General features: G+C 50.1%; 1 protein-coding gene across 1 annotated transcript in view; it reads left to right on the forward strand.

Annotated features, from left to right (window-relative positions):
- The first annotated feature begins 220 nt into the window (after positions 1-220).
- WTIP (WT1 interacting protein) overlaps positions 221-15,796 on the forward strand; it is an 81,744-nt gene continuing 66,168 nt past the window's right edge. Inside the window, exon 1 of the mRNA XM_086758024.1 lies at positions 221-2,011. Coding sequence (XP_086614150.1) covers positions 532-2,011 — 1,480 coding nt within the window. The 5' untranslated portion in view covers positions 221-531. The remainder of the gene's footprint in view (positions 2,012-15,796) is intronic.

Here is a 15,796-nt window from a genome sequence, read left to right on the forward strand (position 1 = left end):
CCGCGCTCCGCTCGCCGTGCCGCAAAGCCCCTCCGGGCCGGGCCGTCGCCTTCGCCCCCCGCCCGGGGGTGCGGGCCGGGCCGCGGCCCCACCGCAGGGCGGCCGGCCGGGGGCGGCGGGGGCAAGGAGCCGCCGAGTGCAAATTCCTCCGCGCAGCGCGCCATTGACTGGACCGAGCAACTTATTTAAGGCTGGAAAGTGACACAGGGGCTCCTCGTCTCCGCTCGCCGCGCTCCGCCGGGCAGCCTGGCCGCACCGAGCCGAGCGCTGCGGCGCGGGGATGCCGCCGAGGTGACGGCCGCCTCGCCTGCCTGCCGCCGTGCCGCCCTCCGGAGAGGGAGCCGCGTCCCGCCGCTGCCCCGCCAAGACCGCGAGAAGGGTTTTTCTACTAGGGTATATTTTGGTGTTAAGGGTTTTTTTTTTTTTTTTGCTTTTTTTTTTTTTTTTTTCCTCCTTCCTTTTCTTTCTCTGCTCCGGGCTGTGCCTTCGCAGAGAGTTCGCCGTCCCTCCCCCGCCGGGCTCCGGCCGAGCATGGAGAAGTACGAGAAGGACATGGCACTGAAGGCCACCAAGTTCATGGAGGATCTGTCCCTCTACGAGCCCTGCCCGGAGGGTCCCTACGGCCGGGGCGGCCGCCGGGACCTGGCGCTGCACCCCGACCTGGAGGAGACCAAGCGGGTCATTGCCGCCCACATGACGGCGGAGCAGCGGGGCCGGAAGATGAACGGTACCGCCGCGCCGCCGCCGCCCGCCGAAGCCTTCCCCGCCGCCGCCCCCTGCGGCAAAGCCTACCCGCCCGGCGCGCCGGCCGCCCCGCTCCGCGCCGCCAACGGCCGCGCCACCGCCGAGCCGCCGCCGCCGGCTGCGGGGCCGCCGTGCTGCGAGGAGGGGCTGTGCACCCGCTCCGAGGTGGCGCTGCCCTGCTACAGCGGCTTCGCCGACAAGGGCAAGCGCTACTCGGCCGAGGGCTACCGCTACGCCGCGGGCAGCACCTACGAGGGCGGCTACGTGGCTAAGGGCGGCGGGCGGGCGGCCGGCGGCCCGGACGGCAAGTACGGCGCCGCCAGCCCGCGGGCCAGCCTGGCCGCCTCCTCGCCGGGCCCCGTGGCCGAGCACGGCAAGTTCTCCAGCCCGCGCTCCAGCCTGGGCGGCGCGGCCGCGCTGCCCTACGAGAAGTTCTCCAGCCCCCGCTCCAGCCTGGTGGTGCCCGGCCAGGACAAGTACGGCAGCCCCCGCGCCAGCCTGGTGCAGTACGACGGCGCCGCCCTCAGCCCCCGCTCCAGCTACGCCAGCACGGCCAGCGACACCAGCAAGCACTCCAGCCCCCGCGCCAGTCTCACCAGCTACGACGGCGGCGGCAGCAAGCCCAGCAGCAACCGCACCAGCGGCATCAGCATGGGCTATGACCAGCGCCACGCCAGCCCCCGCTCCAGCACCGCCAGCCAGTACTCCTGCACCACCAGCCCCCGCTCCAGCTACTCGGACTCCAGGTACGGCCCGCCGGGCAGCGCCGAGCCGGAGGGGGCGGGCGGCGCCGGGCTTGCCCTGGCCAGCCCCCGCTCCAGCCTCTGCGGGCCCGAGGGCCGTGGCGCGGGGGGCGCCGCCGTGGTCAGCCCGCGCTCCAGCATCTCCAGCCAGAGCTCGCGGAGCTCCCGCGGCTCCATGAGCGCCTACCCCGAGCTGCAGCTGCCCTCGCCCCGCTCCTCCCTGCTGGGGCCCGGCCTGCAGGAGGACGGCGCCCTGCCCGAGCTGGGGGACGTCTACCACAAGATCCATGCCCAGTCTCCGCCGCGGCACGACCAGCAGCACCCGGCCGCCGCGCCCCCCGAGGCGGCGGCCCCCTATGCCTACAGCCCGACCAAAGGCTCCGCTTCGGCCCCCAAATTCAAGCTGCCCTACCAGGTGACGCCGTGCCGGGAGAGCGGCCCCAGCCAGGCGGAGAGGCGGCTGGAGGCGCTGACGCTGGAGCTGGAGAAGGAGCTGGAGATGCACATGAAGAAGGAGTACTTCGGTGAGTGAGCCGCGGGACCGGAGGGGGCGAGTGAGGTTTGCCCCGGGGCTGGGTGGGTTCGGCTGTGGAGAAGGCAAGCTTGTGGCAGGGCTGCTCTGGACCAGGTACCTGCTGAAGTCCCGTTTCACCACAAGTGCTGTCTGTCTGACTGGTGTTAGAAGTGCTTTGTGCTGTTTGGTCTCTGTCCCGTCTATTCCTTACACCCTTTGCCGGGATGTGTGATGCTTCCCTTTCCACGTGCGGGTGGGAGACTTGTTTGAGGCGTTACACAAAAGCTGTGCTGTTGGGGCTTACAGTGAGCCTCCTTTGCCACCCTTCTTGGGCTGCTGAAGCTTCACCGATAACCTCTAGCATCCCTGAGGCTGTGGTGTTTGTGATCGTGCTCTCGGGCCGTCTGTGGTAACTTACGGATGACGATCGTGGCTGATGAAGCAATTTTTAGTGCCTCGTTCAATGAAATCTGTGCTAGTTCAGACTACCTGTGGGAGCTCTGGTGTTGTTTCTGCCCCACGAGGCCTTGCAGGGTCTGCTCAGCGTGCAGGGCTGGTGGGGGGTCAGTGTCGTCCCTGGGACGGGAGGGGAGTTTGCGGGAGAGGAGAGCATTCTGTCCTTGCTGAGGCTAAATCATCTCTGTCATCCTCTGAACCTCTGTTGCTGGTTTACAGGACAAAAGTAACTTCTTGAAGTAACACATCTTGTCGTCATGCAAGTTAGGATTAAGCTCCCCTGTCTTTTTTAATTTGTGCTGTGTGGAAAGGGCCAAAATGCCTTTGAAAGATGATCCTGGAGTGTGCCAATACTGCCCTGTTTCTCCTGCACTGGGGACTGCAGGTGAGCTGGGCAACAGCTGCACATGGGCAGCCCTCAGGAGCGGTTTGTCCCCTGCTTGAACGAAGTGTGAGGGCTCTCATGTAGGAGCTCCTGGCACAGGAGAGAGAAAGAGGCCTAGGAAGGTGAGGGGCTGTCGATGAGCCAGCCCCATCCGTGGCATTTGAGGAGACAGTTACCTCTGTGCCTTTGTGTGCTGCCTGGGCACCGGGGAGAGTCTCCCAGGGGGTGTGTGATTTCTGATCAACATGAGCATTGCTGAGAACAGAGATGTGCATTCCTTGGTCACCAGTTTAAACACAAGGATTCTGACTGCTTTGGGCACAGCATTAGTGTGCTCTGTGTGGGTGGGGGGAGTTGCAGGGTTCCGTGCAAGCGTCTGTGAGATGCTTGTACTGAGGTAGACCTGGGCTGATCAGGCAGAGGTTACCTAAGCCAGCAGTACCCTCTCCTGTGCGGAAAACCTTTCTGTGAACTGCAGTGGCATAACTTCTACAAACTCTTGTGTCCAGACAAAGCTAAACGCGGTGCTTACTGCCTCCCAGCATCCCTTCTGGGACTGATGAGAAACCTAATAGCCATCTGCTGCATCTGTTGCAGGGTCTGGCACCTGGTGTGGGAGTCCTCACCAGGTGAGTGACTCCAGGTAGGGACAGTAATTCTTATAAATAAGAATTTGCCTGTTGTGAGTGTCACTACTTGCAGGTCTACTCTGTGACAACATGTTGCAGCATGCCCTAAACCTCAGCAGATGTGTCCTGTGTAGGATCAGCAGTAAGCTTGCACCTTAAGCCTAGAGAGTGTACGTACCAGCTGCTCAGGTATTTGTCATCACAGCACAAAGAAGCACTGTGGTGACTTGCACTCTGGAAGCAGATGAAACCTAGAAAACTGGGGTACTTTAAAAAAGACAGTGATTTCCGTGAGTTGTTGAGGTTTTGATAAATCCTGGTGGGCTTGATTCTACATTTCTGGTTCAGATCACCCAAGGAGGTGAACGTTGAGCTTTGGCTGAGCAAGCATGTGAAAGGTTGGCAGGGGCGACCACAGGCTGATGGGTCAGAGAGAAGGAGAGTGAGACTAGGATGAGGAGGAGAGTCTTAAACAGTGTTACTGCAAGGAAACAAGGAGAGATGCATTGATTTTGTGTAGCGGCTAGCACATGGTACAGCTGAAGTCTTTATGCCTTCAGTCCCTTAGCGCTGATGTCTGGCACACTCTGAAGGCAGTTGTGGGGTATTCTGTGATGCCAGAAGTGCTGAGCCAATTGTCTAATAAGGCAGAGGGAACAGAGGGGATGGTTTAATGCTTCTTAATTAGATGAGCTCAATTGTCTAGTGAGTAAATGCTTATATGAGGACACTGGTAATTTTGCTGTGTTCTGTACCCCTTGCCCCCCTCGAAAGAAAAGTTTGAGAGATTGAGCACTGTTATTTTCAGACTGAGGTCAAGTGACTAACTACCCTGTTTGGAGGAGGAACAACTCTACTCTGCCTTCGATCTGCTTGTGGGTCAGTTGGAATGTTCCCTTAAAGGTGCTGGTGCTGGCGCTGGCAGTCCCTGGCTGGTCTCCCACAGCTCACTGCTCTGCTTCAGGCAGAACCTGTAGTCTGGGGCAGACAAATGCATGATGGAGGATTTGTGCAGGGTTTGAGCACTGGAGGGGCTCCAAGGGAGCCAAGCGATGTGCAGCCTGGCAGGTCTAGGGCACTGACAGCCTGTGCTGTATGAATGGCTCTGAGCAGCTCTGTGCTGGGAGCTCTGCTTTACTGCCTCACATTCTCCATCCTCCCATTTCTTCCAGCAAGCTCCAGTGCATCTGTAGAGAGGAGGAAAACACCCTTCCACAGTTGGTTTAATCTGACTGAGGATGACAGTGCTGCCCAAGGAGCGCTCTGCATCTGCCCTACCCCCAGTTGCACAGCTGAGAGGTAGCACCCTGCCACTTCCAAGTGCTCCCACCAGCACGTTGCAGCCACATGTGCTCACTGATCTTAAAGAAAATGAAGCCTGCAGAGAAGGAAGGGGAGAGGGAGGGTTGTTTTGAACTGGATTGGTGAGCTGCTCCAATTCATCCCTGTTGATGAGGTGGCTGGAGCTGACCCAACGGAGAGGGTGCAGACAGAGGACTCCGGGAAGCTGAGACCATGCCTTTGGCAGCAGCCTGCTGTTGGATTGGGTAAAGCTGTGAGACTTCATTCCTTTGTAGCTGCTTCCTGTGCAACTGCTGCCCAAACTGCTTCATCCTCAGCCCTCTGAGACCCCCCCGTCTGTCCCCTGTTAAGGTACTGACAGTTTAGTAGACGTGCTCAGTTTAGTGGCAGATGCTGAGAAGGGAAGTAATAAAAAAAAGTACTTTCACTCACTTTAATAACTGTTCTCAGCTGAGCATTTGTATGTGATGAGGTGAATTGTCAAAGTTGTGTTTCAGGGATGTTTTAAATTGAATGTGCATGCTGAGGTGTCATCAGGACGTTTGTGGGTGTTGGAAATTCATCAGCTCAGATGCTGGCTGAAGTTCTGTTTACTTTGTAGAATTCTCCAGTCTGATGTCTTAAGTGTTGAAAAAGACAATTTAAGGCAAAAATTGGACTTTGGCATGTCTATCTAAGTCAAGCAGTCCTTGTGGGACTGACTGTAAACGTACAGCTTGTCATCTACCGAGCAGGGAAACGTCATTGTGTTGAACACTCATGCTGATTTGGCTGCTGTTTTTGAACAAGATCTGTCTGTATGTCCTGTGGCCCTGCTGGTGAGTTGTCAGAAATGGAAGGAGAGTCGACGGAGGGGCACAGGCAGCGATCGCATGCTCCCGGCAGCCCCTGCTGTGCTGCGGTTGTCACCCAGCAAGGGCTGTCTGATTGTCTTGGTCAGAGTGGTGGGATCCAGTGCAAGAAGTGACTTAATTGTCTCACCATCTTGAACTAAAGAGGAGATGGAAAAGAAAGGCACTGTGAGACTAGGGAGGTGGGGGGAGCACGAATTGTTTCTTGCCTGTGCAAAGGCTAGAGAGGGACAAGGAAGCTCGCAATCTTGCTGCCATCCTTCGACACCCCTGTGCAACGCCCATTATGAAGGTGCTTTTTCCCATCTCGGCACATCAAGTGTCTTCCCTGCCACTTGCTGCCACCTCACCGTTGTATCTCGCATCTGATGTACAGAATATAGCAAGTTCGTACCACGTGCAGTACTTCTCAGTGAGAAACAAGCAGTCCCGTCACAGAGAGCTGTCACCTTTCCTGTCTTCCAGAGGCATCTTTGTCCCTTCTCCACCCTGAGGGAAGCCACCCCTTTCTCAGTATCGTGTAGGAGGTTTGCCAAGCAAAGCAGTGTTTGGTTGATGTCTCAGAATGAGACACAAAGCCTGAATTCTGCTAATAACTGTAGTCACCTATCTAGCAAAAGCCCTTTCTTACCCTAGCAAGTAGACTTGACTTTTGAGAGCTCCTGGATCTTTCCAGAAGGCCACTTAGTAGTACTAGCATGCTGTTTTTGGAGCACCACCAAGAAATGCTGCTGATAACATCCTGTTGAAAAGCCTTTGGCCTGATAGGTAGGTGAAGGGAAGAAATAGATCTCTAGACCCATTCAGACCCTTTCTGTCTTTTATGTACTTAGTCATCCATGCAAATCCCCTTCTTTGCGTTGAGAAATCCTGCTGGAGATGCAGGATTGGCTTTTGGGCCCTACGGTGTCCTTGTGAGTTCAGAGTTGTATGTTCGTGTCTTTCGTGTGTGCAGGTGGATGTGATGGAAGTGTGTATATACAAGTGAGATCAAAATTAAGGCCGATAACAGTGCTAAGTCCCTAGAAGCTGAATTGCTGAAATATGAAATTTGAAAATCTGAATGGTATTTAGGTGAGCTTGCAGTTTGTGACCAGAACACTTGAGGTATTTGCTGGAGTGTTGTTTTCTGTCTTAGGATTTCCTGAAGCTTTCTTTGTGAAATAGTAGATCTTTCCTGTTTCCATCAGAATAGAGGTAATGGTTGGTACGTCATACTGGTCTTGGAAATAAGTGAAGATTTATTGTCTGGGAATTACTTTGTATTTCTTTTTATCTGGGCCATTCAGCTTTGATGAACAGCTGAGATCCTTCAGCTTTTGCAGTTGAGGTGAGGCTGTCTTGTGAAAAATGATTTCTTTTTTCCCCACCAGATTTGAGCCTTTAATAGACAAACATCTAAATAGAAATAAACTTACACAGTGTGGTCTCCTGAAGTGTTCAAACAAGTCGTGTATTTCAGAGTTTGGTTTTGCTAATCTCTCAATTACAGCTGGAAAATATGTTTCTGGAACTGATTTAGAATGGTCAGGCTTTTTTAGCTGAAATACAAGAAAGCCCTCAAAAATGAAGTCAGACAAGGATGTGTGTGTTCTCTGGGGAAGGGGCAAGAAGAGCTGCAGTGGGAGATGCTGTGTGTGAATTAGCAGCTTTCTGGTGGCTCACAGCTACGAGGAGCCTGCCCTCCTGTCACTGATCCTGCACTGAAACAGCAGGCAGTGCAGGCTGCGTGTGCATGAAGGGAGGAGTGAGTGGTGCTGCTGCATGTGGCAGGGTGTGTGAGAGTTGAGGAGAGGGGAAGAGAGTGAATGAGGGGCTGAATGAGTGGAGAAAATAATGGTAAATAGTGATGGCGAGAGCCTGGAGGGTCATCCAAAGGGAGGAAGGAGTAGGAAGGTGGGGAGAGAGGATGTAGGAAGAATTCAAGATGGTGTAGAGAATGCAAAAAATAAGCCTGATAACACAAGTCAGGAGAGCTGGAAAAAGTGGTGGTGGTGGTGTTTAGTGGGTGGTTTTTTTTTTGTGTGTGTGTTTTCTTTCTTTTTCTTTTTTTTTTTTTTTTTTTGTCTGTGGTATGAAACACCCTGTGAAGGCTGTGGGAGTGGTCCTGGGTAGCTTCTTGCAGTCCCTGCTAACCATGCACATGCTTGTCGGTCTCCCTGAAGTTGGGAAGTGATAAACTATGTCGTATGTAATAACAGGAGGGAAGAGATGTGGAATGTAAGTACTAGATGCATGTAACGTGTACAAGTAACATTAAATGGAAATTTAGGTGGCTGTAACTTGCACAGAAATGTGTGTTATGAATGAGAACAACTGCTTTTTCACCTTCAGTTGCAGGAGATTTCACTGTGAATAGGGATCTTATTTGATGGTAAATGTTTTTTTGCTTGTTTTGTTGTTTGTGCTTTTACTCTTGGGTTCTCTCTGCATTGTTATAAAAGCACTGTGTCCAGAGGAGGGTTGTGACTTCCAAGAACCACCATGTGTTCTATGATGGCTATCACAGGTGAGATTTCAGATAGAGGGGTGTGGATGTACAGTAGAGTTGGCATAGGCATACACACTGCTGTTGTATAGTAACACCTGATTTAATTGTTCCCCTTTGCTGCTGCCTTATGATTTGGGAAATGTATCCACATGCATACCCCTATGAATGTTGTACCTGGTGGGTTTTGAGCCCCAGGGTGATGCAGCAATGTGCCAAGGGGGAGGGAAGGGACGAGCTACCCAGCTCTGTGGGACTGAAGTTAAGGGGATTGTTTACATGCAAAGTACATCTGGAGAAGGAAATTTATTTTTGCTTGTTTCAGAGTCTGTATCCTTGTGGAAAGGATGTTGGTTTGCAAGGGCTGAGTGGAGCCCGTGTTGGAGTTTGGTTTGGGGCATGCTGTGCCCCTGGTGATTGCAGAGCCACAGGGCTGCTGCATAACACTAAGCAATTCATTGGATCTGCTTGTTTTTTAGGGCTCTGTCGCAAGCATCAAGCCAGGTCTGTATTGCATTCCTGAAATAAAAGGCTCTCAAATTCCTAGGAGTAACATCAGGCTTTTAAACGCACCCTTCCCCCTGTGCCCACTCTCCGCTGAAAACTCCAGTCAGGTATTTCCTCTTAGGGGGATCAGGGAGACATCCTGAGCAAGATTCAAAGTAAAAGGGAAGTGTTCTTCAGCAGTGTAACTTGTGTTGGCAGCTGTTTGCAGTTGGCTGCTCTGTGCCTGATCCTCCACAAAGGTTTATGTGTACAAATGTCCCAGTTTGATGTTAAATCACACACTGGAAATTCGTACATGGTGGCATGTGGATTGTGAGTAAACAGTTTAATGGATTCTGTGGCTGCTGTATGTTGCAGAGTAGAAACGTGACAGTGTTGTGAAGGAACAGGTAACTGTCAAAGTAGCTGTCATTATGACGTGATTGAACTTGATGCTTGTGGGAAATTACCCTGAAGTTGTATAATTTTTACATTTAAATTGTGTAAATGATACAAATTTGTGTGCTCCCACTGATATCTTGGTGGCAGCCACAAAGATACCAGTCTAGGCTGAAATCCTTAATATCCATGGTTAATAAATGAGGATATAAATGTCTCTGTTACAGCCACGTGGATATTGGATATTTAGAAAGCCTTCTCAAAGCAAGAGAATTTGTATCTAGGATTCTGCGGGACCCTGCTCCCCCGCTCCCCAGCCCCACAGGTGGCAGAGGAGATACAGCCACTCATGTGGTGTCTCAAAGTCTGTGCTTTGTCTCACAGCCTGCCAAAGTGGAGCAGTTCTGCTATCTGCGTTAGTTCTGTCCAGAATAATGTCTTATTCTGTGGCTGGAGAAACTGGGTGTCTCTTAGAGTATAATGTGGTGGTTGATTTTTAAAATTTTTTTTTTATGCCCATCCTGGACAAAGTGCCTCCTGTCTGACAGGACTGAGAATGTATGATATAAAGCAAAACTGAAACAGCAAAAAGGAAGAAATGCAGGAATGTGGTTGATGTCTGTAAGCTTTCTTGCAAGCTTAAAAATGCTCGTTTTGGAGGGCTGTGTTCAACTGCCTGAACAGTTCAAGTCCTGACAGGATGGAGGTACCTGGGGCTGTGATGTGGCATTGCTTGGAGATGCTCCCAGGGGTGTGACCGCTCCCGAGGCTGGCAGCAGGATTCCTGTTGGCTTATTTGGGAGCAGGACCAGCCTTCAGCTCTTAACAAAATTAGCAGATGTGCTAATGATCAACCAATAAATGTCAGTGTTTGGCTGGATTTTTATGTGATTTTTTCACTGTGCCTGTGTGGATGCCATCTCTGGAAATAGATTTTGTCTCTTCTTTTCTACGTTGGAGCAGATATTTCTGTGTGGTGTGTGTTATCTCTTTCCATTAACCTCACTGTGTTGTTTCAACTCCCTATCAGCATAGCCTTGTTTGTTACTGTGCTGTGAGTCAGAGGAGCACTAGAAAATGTCCAAGCACGTCGTATCTCTTCCAGCTGGAGTATTTCACATCATCTGAAATTTCATTCCTTACTTTTGGAGCAGTTTTACTAAATCTCTAATGTCACATTTATGTGTTCCAGCAAACTTTTAAGAAAAGGCCTATGACTCATTAAGGAAAAAAACCCAGTATCACAGAGCACAAACACTTGTTTAGTGCTAAGCTAAGAACTACTGTGCATAGAAATACGTAAGGGCTTCCACAGGGGCTCAACTAGGGGTGAAGATTTATTGCTAGTGACACCTATTTGCAAATTTGAGGTACTGGAAAAGTTCCTCTCAACAGATTTTGCACGAAAACCTGTAGGTGGTTGGGTTTAAACTTCTGTGTTGCTGGGGTCATGGTGGTGCACATGCACTGACAAGTGCAGCTCAGATGTTGTCTTTCCCAGCATAGATGTGATCCTTGACCCTCCCTTCTGCTGAGGGAAGGGGGCAACAGTGGCAGCTACTGCGTGACTTGGAAGAAGGGGTGTATTGGGCTGTTTTGGTTGGTGCTGCCCGTCGGAGTTGGGCTGGTGTGAGGTCTGCTGATGGGTGCTGCGTGCTGCAGGCATGCTTAGAGTTTCCATCATGATGAGTTTTTTTTAGAGCTGAGGTACCCAACAGAGAATTGACTTCCTCTAAGTGCCAGGGATGAGAAGTTAAATGACTTAGAGGGATGTGATCGGGTTGGAATAGCAACACAACTATTTAAAGCTAGGTTTGGGTGCAATGGTTAATTCCAAAGTCTTTAATTGCAGGCAGCAGCACTGAAATGCATTGAGCTTGCTGTGAGTGTTAATGCTTGTATTTGTGAATATCAGAAGTGCAAGGAAGGCAGTGTGCAGACATAAAGAGTATTAATACCATGTATTGTCATGAAATAGCTAGAGAGTGGATCAAATGGACAATGAAGAGGCGTTTAATAGGTTACAAAAGGTCATGTTCAGCTATATACCGTTGCTCTTTAAGAATTTGGCTGAACAAGACTCATTTCAGTTCAGAACATGGTTATAGCTTTTCTGAAAAGTAGACAGCTATTATGGAAGAACCACTCGGGACTCTCAGATGTTTTCCTGGCCATACAAACATTTGTTTAATTGGTGAACTGTTTCACTTTGACACTGGAGAACTTTAGGAAAGTGAAAACAAGATGTTTTCTCCCTTTTAATGTGGCCATTTGAAAAAACTAGAAAATTTCAAAGTTAAGAGAAATGAAAAGCCATTCCTAAATGCAGTTTGACAGTTGTGCATATTTAGATGCTCCAGCTCCCTTGGATCATATTTCCTGTGGTCCGTGGAGACCCTGTGGCCTCTCCCAGGCATGGGAAATACCCTTTTGTTCTGGCGGTTCCATAAACCGTTCTCCTGTGCTGCAAGCTCATTCCCAAGTGTATGCACTGCAGGGAACTGGGATCCCATGAGTAAAGCTCCTGGGCTGGAAGTTGGGTGATTCTGCTGCACTTTCTCAATCTCCTTCAACGTTACCTCTGTGCTGGCTCCCAGCCTGTGGGGTTTTGGGGGGCATCAGGCAAGGCCAGTCCTGAACGCAGGTCCCTGTTTGGGTCAGTGTGGTGTGTTATTGGACTTGAAACACAGGGCCAGGCAAGTGTTTGTGGATGTCACAAATTGAAATGTGAGTAATTTGAGGTTCACTTTTGTGGGTGTGATTTGCATGTGCAAAACTGCAGCACGTATGCAGGGCGTAGTTGATTGGAAACCTTTGTTAGAACAGGATTTCTAGCAAGGTGAGTAGAAGGGTGATTGGTTTTTACTGTAGTAAATCAAGTGCTGGCCTGACTGAATTGAGTCAACTGAGGTTTTTGCTGCTGTGACTTGATTCTGTTTTCCAAGCCTCACGAATATTACCTTTGGTAGTGTTAGAGTAGGATCTTGAGTTTGTGTTCTGGTTCCTGGTGTGAAATTCCTACTGAATTCATTTGTTTGATGCAGATGTTGAGTGATTGAAAAATAATCACTGGAGAATGGTTCTGAGCAAGGGAACAGTGAATAGACTTTGCTACTTATCCTTGGTTTGCTCTGCTCAGAAAAGTGTGCTAACCCGGCCGTGTGCTGCTGGCTGCTGCCCTGCCCCGCCCCTTCTTGTCATCACCGTGAAATGCAGCAGGATTAGGCCCATGGTCTCTGAACTCTCCCACCTGTCACTCTTGTTCCTACCTCTCCATAACTAAGTTAGTTCAAAAAGAATGTTGACTTTTTTTGTGTGGTTTGTTTTTTGTTTTTGTTTGTTTGTTTTTTAAAAAGGTAGAAGCAAAAGCTATTGGAGCCCAATGTAAACCGAGACAAAACAACTGTTTATACCAGACAGTGGAAAGAGCTATAATTAGTAAACTGTTGGATCTCTTCATGTTTCTTTGTGTTGTGGCAGTTGCCACGCTCTTAACCTAGAGCATCCCAAATCTCAGGTGTAGATGGGGGAAACAGGTAATTCCTCAGGGGACAAGGCAGAAGTTTTGATGAATGGCTAATAACTGCTGCAGCTCTCTTTTTTGCCAAGCAGTTATGTGAAAATTCTCTGCAGTTGGTAGGTTGCCCATTTTTAATCAAAGCCATGCTTCCCAGATCTAAACACTCAGTAGAAAACAGAGCTACACAACAATCAAGTGTGTTAGAGTCCAGATTTGAGCTGACTTGAGAAATAAGCATGTAATTTTCTAAAGTGTAGGCCAGTAGCTGGTCTTCTTAGAAAGTGTGTTGGCTTGTTGTACCTGTTCCCGGCCAGAGCAGGGCTGAGCTGCTGGGGTGCAGCCCTGTCAAGTGGCAGTGGTTGACAGCAAGTGATGCACTTGCTCTGGTGAAAAATCCTTGTGGCTCAGGTGCAGACCTTAGTGGCTTAACTAAAAAAAACCCAAACAACAACCAAAAAAAACCCCCAAACCTACAAAAACACCAAACTTAAGACATCTCAAAATAAAAGCCATACAAGGTATTAATTCATTAAATTTTAATTTAGAAAGTGGAACTGATAAATTCACAAAATTTAGAAAATGGTCTGATAAATTCAGAACTCCCTCATTCCTAACTGTCCTGTTTAGGTCACAAAGGCATGTTGACTTGTTTCTGACAGCTTGGAGTCATCTTTAGTTGTTTTTATTACACCACAGAGATGAGGGAATAAGTGAATTCACATCTGTGTTTTACCCTTGCCATGTTTCTCTGCCTAGCCTGTCCAGCTCCCTCTGTGCCTCCCAGGACATATGGAACTGTTGGGTATATGGCTGCTTTGTGCTTTGGCTGTAAAAGCAATATGCGGTTTGCCCGGAAACTTGGTATCTTGACAGATAGACAGCAATTTCCTGCAAATTATGATGTAAATAACAAAGAGCAGGTGGAGTTACTGGTGTGAAAGAGGGCTATAATGCTCTGTGAAGTCCTTCTGACCTCTTTCAGCTTGTACAAAGCCAGCTATGGCACTGAGTTCCCAAGATACGCAGGAGATGGGTTTATGGAAGATGCATGTGAATCAAAAGCTCATTGCAGGAGCTGGGATCCCACTGTCTCAGGACACTGAAGTGTCAGTGTGAAGAGACAAGATCCAGAGACTGAACTTGACTTTCCATGCACGTGGTTCCAGTAGGGTGGAGTAGAGATTGTGTCCAGAAGTGGATTTCTGCATCATTTGCTTTTTCTTTCCTTACTGTCTTCTGCCCAGAATAGAATTAGCTTAAAGGTATCAAGACCTAACCCCAGAGAGGATGTTGAGAGCAGAGGAGCAGGTATGGATGTGGGTGATGCACTGTCATGTGGGTGTGACACCTGTTGCCTCTGGTCTGCAGGTGGTTACAGAGAGTGCCCTGATGCTTTGTGTCCTGTGAATGAAGTGCTGAGGGCTCTCAGTACTGTTACCACTTTTTTTCCTTTTGGTTGCCTTTTTTTTTTTTTTTTTGCTGCAAAATAATAGGTCCTGCTTATTGATACTTAATTTTGTGGGTTTTTTTTTTCCTGAAATTTTGGCGGCCATCAAGTGTTGTTTCAGATGCTGTTTTACAAACAATTAGAAAAAAGCTTGCCATGTTGTTTGACATGGAATGAGAATCTCCCAGTCATGTTTCTTTAGTTTTGAGACACATTCCTGTGCAAGGTTGGTGAGAGCAGCTTTACCAGGAGCTGTTGCCCAGTCTTGGAGAGTGGTGCAGGGCTTCCTGGCAGCTGCACAAGCAACACCTGCAAAGCAGGTCACTGCCCAATTCAGGGAGAGAAAAAAAAGTCAAATCTACAGCAGGTTTAGACTTGGAGCTTTGAACACAGGCTTAAGGCTGCCTTGCTGTAGCTTCTGGCAGAGCAAAGACCTCGCAGTTCACTCACCAAATCTCAGGTTGCCCTAGAGCTTCAGAGAGCCCTTGTGCCATGGGGTGGAAGGACTCAGGAGTGCCAGGCCACGTGCTTGTAAAACAAAACCAAAAACCCTTCCTGACCTATTAGGAAAAGAGAAGGAGTAGCTTGGGTTGGGTTGAAACAGCCTTGCATGGTGTGTAAGAGTAAACTGATGTTACTCTTGTGGGAAAAGGCTTTCTCAGCCCCAGTTCCACACCTGGGAGGAATTCAGGGTGGCAAAGAACCAGCCCAAAAAGAGGTGATCCCTAGAGGCTGATTTGCATTTATTCACAAAGAGAATACTTTGAAGATGCTCCAAGTGCAGACTTGCAGATCAGCTTCCTGGTGTGCCCAGTGTGCGAAGCTCTGCCTGTCCCTGCTGCCGCCTCTGCTCCCCACCTCGCAGGGGCCTCACCTGGCTTCCCCGGGGCGGGTGGCGCGGGTGACGACAGGTAGGAGCAACGAGCAGCTCAGACCCATTGGGCCACAGCGCGGCTGAGCACCCTGTCTTGCTTGTGTCCATCTATTTTATTTCTGTAGCTCATGAAAGAAAAAAATACCCAAAGTGTGCTAGCTCCCAAGCTTAAGGCAAAATATTGGACTCCTTTGCGGGCAGAACTTTCTTTGAAATTGCGGAGTGCTTTGGTTAAAAACTGGCAGAATTGGGAAAGCTTTTTGTTAGCTGATTGCAGTGTCAGAGAAAGGGTGCACTGCAAGGTCCGGGGGAAATACTTTATTTCGGTTTTTTTTTTTCTGACAAAATACCCCACGAATAGTGAATATTGGCTTAGAGCTTTTTCATTTCCAGATAGGTGGGTCTGCACAGTGTGCCTGCAGTGTGGAATTTCTACCCCTGCTCTGCAGGTGGGATGAGAAGCTGAGGGGCTGCTGAAGGCGACTGCCCCTGGGTGGGAGCAGAGCAGGGGGCTCGTGGACCTGCTGCCCTGTCCACCAGCAGTGCTGGATGTTGTGCCTAGGGACTTTCAGCGTGGAGCTGAAGCCCACCTGTGGGAACTGGAGGTCAGTGGCAGCAGTGCTGGTGGGGTGAGGGCAGGCTCTGGGCTGCTGCTGAGAGCACATGGCTGTGCACAGACATTAGCTGGACCTGAAGCCATTGATGTCAGGGTAACAAGTGATGGAAGACTTCTTCCCTTTTCCCCTTTTACATCCAAGTGTCTCTCCAAATCCCCCAGCCCCCTGTGGTTGGTCGAGAATTATGTGCACCAGCTGATCCCAATAGTCAGAGTTCGTCTCTCCTGTCTTTTGGGTGGGAGTTGTCCCTGCCTTAACTCCTGTCCCTTCTCAGCCTGCAAATACAAGGCCTGTGCGGACTTGTACAAAGACCATGGCTTCTGCAAGGAGGTAACTGCTCT

Source organism: Chlamydotis macqueenii, chromosome 13 (assembly GCF_036417535.1).
Source record: "Chlamydotis macqueenii isolate bChlMac1 chromosome 13, bChlMac1.mat, whole genome shotgun sequence".
In the NCBI taxonomy this organism is placed as follows: domain Eukaryota; kingdom Metazoa; phylum Chordata; class Aves; order Otidiformes; family Otididae; genus Chlamydotis; species Chlamydotis macqueenii.